Source organism: Pteropus medius, unplaced genomic scaffold (assembly GCF_902729225.1).
Source record: "Pteropus medius unplaced genomic scaffold, Ma_sr-lr_union100, whole genome shotgun sequence".
Lineage (NCBI taxonomy): Eukaryota > Metazoa > Chordata > Mammalia > Chiroptera > Pteropodidae > Pteropus > Pteropus medius.
The window spans coordinates 1122280-1130601 of NW_024352839.1; the positions used below are offsets into that span (position 1 = coordinate 1122280).

The following is an 8322-nucleotide window of genomic DNA, read 5'->3' on the forward strand; positions in this document are numbered from 1 at the left end:
GAGGGGGAGAGGGGTAGAAGGGGAAGCGGGGCAGCAGGAAAGCTCACCTTTGCTGAAACTTGACTCCCCAGATGGCCAGGAGGAGGATGGCCAGGCAGAGCCCCACTCCCAGGGCCACCCGCCTGCTGATGGTCTCTGGGCTATCTGATGGGGAAAGGAGGACTGTCAGCTGATGACACGGCCTCATCAGATACCAGTCCGCTCTGCCCTGAGGCATTTGCCTGGTGGGCATACTTGACTTCTCTTTGCAGAGCTCCCCCGTGCTTTTGCCTGCAGGGCTTCTGCACCCATGAGGATGGGATGCAGAGGAAGAGGGAGAAGCCAGTCTCTGCCCTCTAGACCTTCTATTAGGAGGAAAGGGCTAGAAGCTCCTGCTTTGTGTCAGGCCCAAGCACACACAGAGCATGTAACCTTCACAAATGGGTACAACCTCTTCAGAGGGCAGTTTGGCCACACTATCGGAACTTCAAATCGCTGTGCTTGGACCAGCAATTCCATGTAGGAATTTATCCTGAGACTGCCCTCGCAGGGGTGTCCGGCGCAAGAGACAGCACACGCCTTGAGGAGGGCACTGGGTACATAAGTCATGTAGCATCCGTACGCGGGAATACAACGCAGCCCTCAGAGCAAGAGGCAGTCTTCCAGGGTGTCTGCAAAGTGGAGACCCAGGGAACATGTTTTTATATAACATGTTACATTTCCAAATAAGACGCTCGGGCTGTTCCCTTTAGTGTCCAGCTTTGTAGGCGATGAGCCTCTAAATTAAAAACCATGGCTCCAATCATAAATCTGAAAGAGTATAATAAATATATTAAATATCTTCCCTAGTTTCCAGACTCTTTAGACACTGTATATGCACACTCTTCAAGTGGTGTTGTTACATGGAAAAAAAGAAAGTTCAGGGCAAAGTGTGAGCCCTGCCACCATTTGTATAACAAAGAAGGGTGTGTAGACAGATGTATAGACGCATATTACTCTCAGAGAGAATTCTCAGTAAGGAGACATAAATGGCTGCCTGCCAACCGTGAAGGCTATGAGCTGGAGGGGAAAGTTCTCGGGGAGCAAGAAAGGAGAGGTGTCTGTCTTTCCACTATTTATCCTTTCATGCCGTTTTAATTTTTTACCTTGTGCTTATATGGTCTTAAAAAAAAAACAACCCACAAATCTCAAAAGATAAAAACAAGTGTGAGACAGAGAGAGGGAGCCAGTAGGTGCTCAGGGTGTCTGGAAGGTGGGGACAGCCTGAGACGGAATCCTCCTGGAGATGTCAGGGCAGACTGGGCGAGGAGGAGGGGAGACAGGCGAGTTATGTGGAGCAGGGTTGTGCCTTTGCACACACAGGCTGGGCTGGCCTGGCAGGACAGGGAAGGAGTGGGTAGGGAAGAAGGGGTAGGTGGTCCGGAACGCACAGCCTTGGACGAAAGACACAGGAGTGACCAAGGCCAAAGAAGCAGAGAAAAAGGGCCTTACAGTAGACAGTAAGGGTGCTGGGGGGCGACTGGCCCACACCCAGTTGGTTGGCCGCCTGGCACCAATAGGCGCCTGAGTGCTCAACTTTCACAGGATCCAATCTCAGCATCTGATCATAATGGTGGAGGTTTTGGTTATTCCAGTCAAACCAGGTGTACTGGGAGATGGGAGGGTTGGCATCACTTTCACACGTCAGGACTGCCCTCTTCCCCTCCATCACACTGTCTTTCGGACTCATAGACACCCACAGCCTCCTAGGTGCATCTGTAAAGAGAAGCAAAATCAGAGTCCAGGTAGCCAGTCACCTGCCCTTCTCTGCTCTCAGCTTCCAGCTCCAGCCACTCACATAGCACCTGGAGCATCCAGGTCTCAGATGTGCTCTGTCCTATGGAGTTGTTGACCAAGCAGTTGTAACTTCCAGCATCTTCTGGAGAGATGGAGTCAAAGCTCAGTTCTCTTCCTTCCTTTAAAAGGATTCCATTTTTCTTCCAGAAGAAGCGGACGTCTGTGGGATGGCTACTGGAGAAGTTACATTGGAGGAGAACACGGTCCCCAGAGTGAATCTCAGAATGCGGGATGATGGATAGGACCTTGACACCTTTGGGAGCATCTGGAGAACAAGGGCCTCAGGCTGACCTCTTGGGTCCTGTTCTTTCTTCCTGTCCCCAGGACTTCCTTTCCCCTTGGCCTTGAGGCCTGACTCTCATCCCTCAATTCACTGTGAAGATTCTGGTCTAGGCTCCAGTCTTTCCACCGTATCCCACCGGGGCCACCTCCCAGATTCCCCTGCCCACATCACTCACACTTGATATGCAGGTTGACAGGGGCAGCCCACGAACACCATGTGTTACAGGCTGCGCAGGTGAATGGCCCGGCATTCCAGGAAACTTTTTGAATCGTCAGCACCCCAGGTACGAGTTCATTCCAGGAGCCTCGGGGACTCCATTCATATCGGATAACTCTGGGGTTACTGGAAGTGTAGTTACAGGTCAGGGTCACATTGTCTCCTTCTCGAATTGGCGTGGGGTTTTGAAGCACTATGGTTACCTCCTTGGGGGCATCTGAGACAAAATCAGAGAAATGGGTAGCTGAAATAGGAAAAGTCAACTGTCCATAATACCTGTTCCTTCCTGCTTCCTCTTTCCCTCCGATCTGCGCCCTGCCTCCACACAGTTCCTAGATTAACCAGAGGAAGTCTCGCGCTTTCCTCTTGCATCTATGTGAGGACAGAAACCCTGCCCTGCCCATTTGGCCTGGTTGTGGTTAGAGGCAGGAAGGCACGGTGGTTAAGAGCAAGCTCTGACAGAGAACACGTGGTGCTGTCTCTGCAAGGGTCTAGGGTGCAGAGCTGGGTCCCTGCAGCATGGCAGCTAACAACAACAACAACAACAACAACAACAACAACAACAATAGTAAAGCACAGCTCTGGAACCAAAACTGCCAGACCCTACCGCTTAGAGCTGTGTGACCATGGGCTGCAGGCCTCAGTTTACTCATCTGTCAAAGGGGGTCCTAAGAGTACCTAATGGAATTGTTGCCAGGACAAAATAAGATGATCGCCTTAGAGCCGTGCGGTGTGTAGGAAACGCTGCCGCCGCTGCTGTTATGTACCTGGCTGTCTAGATGTTTGCGATTTAGACATTCCCATCAGCATATCTGGCGCAAACTATGACGTCTCAGGGTCCAAGGATCCAAACTGTGGATTCTCTTTGTTCTGAGCTCAGCTTAGTGACAAAATTCACTGTGTTAAACGGGGTCTGATGCTGGAGAGGTAATGAGACATTTCGCCTTAGTTCTCCTCGAGAATTTCAGGACCCCTTCTGGGACTCAGCCACTGCTTGGTGACACTAAGTCTCCATGTCCATCATGAAGCCCCAGCATCATTCAGGTTATTCATTCAACAAACATCTACTGAGCACCTACCATGAGCCACACCCTGTTCTGGTGCTGAGAATCCAACTGCGAACAACAACAGAACACCTGCTCTGAGAAGCTTACACCTCAGGGGCACCTCTGAGAAGAGCCCCTGGCTTCTGCTTGCTGTCCATTCTAGGACCCTGGCATCTCCTACACTCATCTACCTTCCTCCTCGGCCCACTTCCATCTTCTCCGTCTAAAACCCAGAGGCTCTGTGAATACTCACACTGGATGTCCAACTCAGCTTCCTGGCTCATTAGTCCAGAACCAACGCTGTTTTCTGCCAGGCAGGAATACTTCCCAGCGTGGCTGAGGGAGACCTTCGAGATGTGGAAGGTCTTGTTTGTGCTTCTCCGGATTTCAGTGTTATTGTGATACCAGGTATAATCTGTTGAAGGAGGATTGGCCACTGCCATGCAAGTCAGCGCTACTCCACTTCCCTCCCTAGCTGGTGAGGATTGGATCTGAACCCAGGAATGTCTCGGAGCATCTGGAAAAAGGTGTAGAAGCAAGTGGCATGGGGGTGAGCAGTGACCTCTGCCGGCCTCTCAAGGGCCTTGCTTCCATCCACGCTAACACCCTGCCTGCCCCTCCCCAGCTCCCGGGAGGCTCACAGAGCACTTGGAGGGCCACTTGTGACTGTTCTGAGCCGATATCATTTCGGGCCGCACAGTGGTACTTTCCACTCATATCCTTGGTCACTGAGGACAGAGTGAGTGTGACCATCTTCTTCTCCCTCTGCAGTGTTTCCTGCTCTTTCAGTCGGTTCCCATCCTTGAGCCAGAATATAGTCAAGTACTCTGGGTTGCTGCTGATGATCTGGCACGTCATGTTCACTGAATTTCCCTCTTTTACAATGGCATCTTCAGGGCTGACCTTGATCTCCAACTTTGGGGTGTCTGGAGGAGCAAAGGTCAGTGGTGGAGGGGACAGAGAATTCTCAGAGGCTGTAAAGAGGTGAGAAATTGTTGGGCTTTTCTTCTGATAAAGCAGCAGCCTACACATAGTGTGTGGGTGTGTGCAGCCTTGTCCACAAGCACTGACTGGTGATGGTCACAGCCTCTTAACTCCTCTCTCTGCTTCCCTGCCTACCCCAGTCCCTGAAGGTCTGGTCTCCATCAGCAGCCAGCAGCATTTCCAATTCTGTCAATCAGAACTTGTCACTGCCCCGCTTGAAACTGTTCAGTGGAGTCCACAGTTAGAATAAAATCCAAAATCTTCAAGCGCCCGTCCTCATGGCCTTCCTTTCCTACACTGGGTCCCTCAGACACAGCGCTGGGGCTCCCTGTCCCCCTGCCTATTACGAACACAAGTGCCAACCTCAAAGCCCTTGTCCTTGCTCTTTCTTCTCTCTGGAATCGTGAATATACCTACCTGCCTTCACTCAAGTCTCAGCTCACGTTCACCTGCCTCACGGAAGTCTCCATCCCTCACGCCCTCTGCCCCAGCCCTGCTTCATTTTTTTCTTAATATACTTAGCACCACCTACAGTTATGTTCTCTATTTCTTTGTTGATCTATTTATTGTTTGTCTCTCCTGCTGCAATGCTAGCTCCACGTAGGCAAGAGCCTTGCTCACTGCTGTCTCCCTGGCAGCCATAAAAGGTCTGGCGCCTAGTAGGTTTGCAATAAATATCTAGTGAATGAATGAATGAGGCACAAATAATAATGTGAAAATATTCCTCAAACCCCGCCCCCCTCCCCCACAAAGGAGAAAAAATATACCTAAGCAGATGATCCCAAATCATGTCATGGCTTAAGGATGGACGAAATTATTTTATTCTGTTAGACAAAAGCAGAGGCTAAAATGAATCTGTTTCCTGACACACCAGGGCTGACAACAGAGATGGTGGAGGAGAAAACACAGCTCTGCCTGGGCCATCCCCAGCTGCAAGGGCCCACAAACTGACTACGCTTCCTTCTTTGGAGGCTCCTGCCACCCTGGGTGCTCACTGAGGAGCTGGGGAGAAGGGGACAGGTCTTTCATTTTCCCCATAGGAGCTTGGGGGAGACTCACGCTTCACATCCAGCTGCACGGTTTTGTAGGAGAGCAGCCCGCCTGCTTTGTCATTCCAGAGCTGGCAGGTCAGATTGTGGCCATGGTGGGTCCAATTAGGCTGCATCGTGAGCTTGCTCTGGGTGGAGACGGTCTTAGTAGTCAGGGTAGTTGAGGCGACAGAGGGAAGCTGAAATGACTCCAGGGACCACTGCAATCTGATCTGGTACCCAACGCAGGAGAAATTCAGCAAGCAGGTCAGTGTGACCTCCTGGGACTCCCGGATTTCTAGAGGGAGCTGAATGAGAGGTGGAGGAGCCGTTTCTGCAAAAGAGTAGGGTCCATGCTGGCAGCCTGGAAGACTGAGGACCGCTGTGTCCTAGCCTCTTACACTGGCCGTGGATGCCCAGCCCCAAATAACCCTCACCAGTCCATCCACCTCTCTCCTGGCTCTCCTTCCTCTGTTCTGAACCACTTTTGCTCAGCTGAAGCACCTTCTGAAAGGTCTTGTGGGTGCTGAATTGCCTTAGGAATTACAATTCATATTTTGTACTTACTTTATTTTCACTCCCAAATGTTTGCTTTCTAAATGTTTTCAAGATCACTCTCCCCACCACCCCTAAGTGAATTTTACCAGTTTAGTTCAACACGCATTTCTTAGCTTCAGTGATGACAAGCCTTCATTGTTTAATGGCCTTAGTATTGGAGGCACCCCACACAGCATTTCTTTAGGACGTTCCTTTAGAGGAGCAGGCCTGTGGGCAGCCAGCCTCAGCTCTCCCAGGGCTGGGCCGCCTTCAGACTGCAGGGTCTGAAGCTACATCTCTCACTCCATGTGTAGGGCTGCCTAAAACCCCCACCATAAAAAGAGGCTATGGAATGGAGTGAGAGCACTAGCTGAGGTGGAGGCCACAGATCGGTGTTTGATCTACCTTCTACACATGTGTCATTTAATCATGAAGGGCAAATTAGAATTAACTACCAGCATTAATACATTGTGAGACTTCACTTGAAAATCTAGAGTTTTATCTTCTCTTGAAAAATCAGGCAGCCTGGAACCCAGATTCCAGAATGGAACTGAGTGGCAGCTAGGATACTTGAGGAGGGAAAAGCACTCATGCTCTAGCTGGCCAGAGCTCCATTGTCTTGTGCTGCCTAAGTCACTCACTGGCAACCCCGCCCCCCACCCCACCCCCCGCCCTGACCTCTGCAGGCAACCTGGGTTTCGGCCCCTGTCCCAAGAGTCAATTGTTTCCCACTTCCGTCCTTGCCCATGCCCGAGGCTAAAGATCCCATCCCCAGGGCCTTACTGGAGACGTTGAGGAATATATTCTCCATCCATTTATCAGTCCCTGATGTCATCCTCAGCCCCAGGACACCGCTGTCTTGGGTGTTTACAGAGCGGATATGCAGGGTGCAGTTGGACATGTCGTCTCCCAGGAACTGTATCCTTTCCTGAAACTCCTTCATCTTTGTCATCTGGTAGAGAATGCTCCCGTTGAAGTCCTTGGCCGTTTGGTCATACGTATAATTATGGTACACTGTGAGGTTGTCCAGGACCTTTCTTTTGTAGTCCCGGGGCTCTCTTTTCTCTGGAATTTTGTATTGGCAGGGTATCTGGATGCAGGCCCCCTCCCAAGCGTAGAGGGTTTTAGGGTGCTCAAACTTCCAATCTTCTGAGTCAGAGAAAGCCAAGTATTCTGGAACTCACCACAGTGATCAGAAAGCATTATTGAGGGGCATGGAGAGCTTTCAAAGGAATAAAGAAACCCCTCTGAAGAAAGAGGGAGAGAGGAGAGACACAAAGAGAGCGAGACACAAAGAGAGAAGCATATATACGCAGGTGTCCACAGCCTGGCCCCCCCCCTACCCCACATTTACTCTTCTCTGCCCCAGATCTTCCCTCCTCCTCCAGCTCCAAAGTCCTCCTAGAACCCACGTGCCAGTCCAGGCCACAGTCCTTACCAAGGAGCAGGAGCAAGGGGCCAAGGAGATGCATGCTGTTGCGTCTAGGCAGGAGCCTGGGGCAGGAAGAGTTCGTCTTTGAGCCACTTGGTCACTTTTTCTAGATGGCTTTTCTTACTCACCCACTGAGCTCTGACCCCTTTTTCTCAATCCCAGAAAGCCCACGTCTAGTTGCATGGTGGGTTGTGGACTTCTGGATGCACACAAGGCCTTCTCTGGGTAGGCCATGCCTCATCCATCAGCCCAAAAACCCTGTTGTGCTAGCCTCTCTCTCTCCCCAGCATTCCTTCCTTTCTTCTATCCATCCATCCACTTCACTCTGTCCATCCATCCATATCCACTCCATCCATTCATCCATCCATCCATCATCCATCCACCTTAGTACTCCAAATCAATTCACATCCATCCATTCATCCATCATCCATCCATCCATCCATCCACCCACCCATCCATAATTGTATAAACTTCCTGCTCTCAGGCTTTGAGTAGCACCAGACAACTGAGCACCTGGAATACCAGGCCCTGGGTAACTTGGAGCTCACTTTGGGGCAATCTAGTGAAGTTTTACATAGGGTTTTACATGGCCAAATCTTGATTTTAAAGACTAAGAAAAAAATAACTTTAAGACCAATAATTAAATATGATATCAGGAAGCATTTAGAGAGGTCTGGAAGGACTTAGGAGAATATGATCCAAGGGCCCCTCTCAGATGCCCCCAGGGGCTGGGTAGGAAACATAAATCAACCAGGTGGGGTCGAAGGTCATATAAAGGCCATGACTTTCTCAGTTCCCACTAATTGTTGCCAAGTGGGAATGTGGGCTCAGCACTTCCAGATCTTCTACTGTTTTAAGGGAAGAAGCCAGATTATCATGTTAAATGTCCTGCTAAACAAAAACAAACAAACAAACAAACGAAACACAGTGATAGTCAAACAAAACCTGTCTGTGGACTTAGCAGCAGTCCAAGGACTGCCA

The 8322-nt window shown here is 50.4% G+C and overlaps 1 protein-coding gene across 21 annotated transcripts in view; it reads right to left on the reverse strand.

Annotated features, from left to right (window-relative positions):
- Nucleotides 1-8322, reverse strand: part of CD22 (CD22 molecule) — an 11984-nt gene that overhangs the window by 1496 nt on the left and 2166 nt on the right. For 14 of the 21 annotated variants that reach the window (XM_039850098.1, XM_039850095.1, XM_039850094.1 and 11 more), the window contains 9 exons: nucleotides 7348-7403; nucleotides 6693-7088; nucleotides 5404-5706; nucleotides 4002-4286; nucleotides 3614-3877; nucleotides 2274-2531; nucleotides 1817-2080; nucleotides 1471-1734; nucleotides 48-144 (listed from right to left, as the gene is read on the reverse strand). In XM_039850098.1, coding sequence (XP_039706032.1) covers nucleotides 48-144; nucleotides 1471-1734; nucleotides 1817-2080; nucleotides 2274-2531; nucleotides 3614-3877; nucleotides 4002-4286; nucleotides 5404-5706; nucleotides 6693-7088; nucleotides 7348-7381 — 2165 coding nt within the window. In that variant the 5' untranslated portion in view covers nucleotides 7382-7403. Of the gene's footprint in view, nucleotides 1-47; nucleotides 145-1470; nucleotides 1735-1816; nucleotides 2081-2273; nucleotides 2532-3613; nucleotides 3878-4001; nucleotides 4335-5403; nucleotides 5707-6692; nucleotides 7089-7347; nucleotides 7404-8322 lie in introns of those variants that run through there. The other 7 variants (XM_039850110.1, XM_039850109.1, XM_039850093.1 and 4 more) reach the window with 3 other exon arrangements.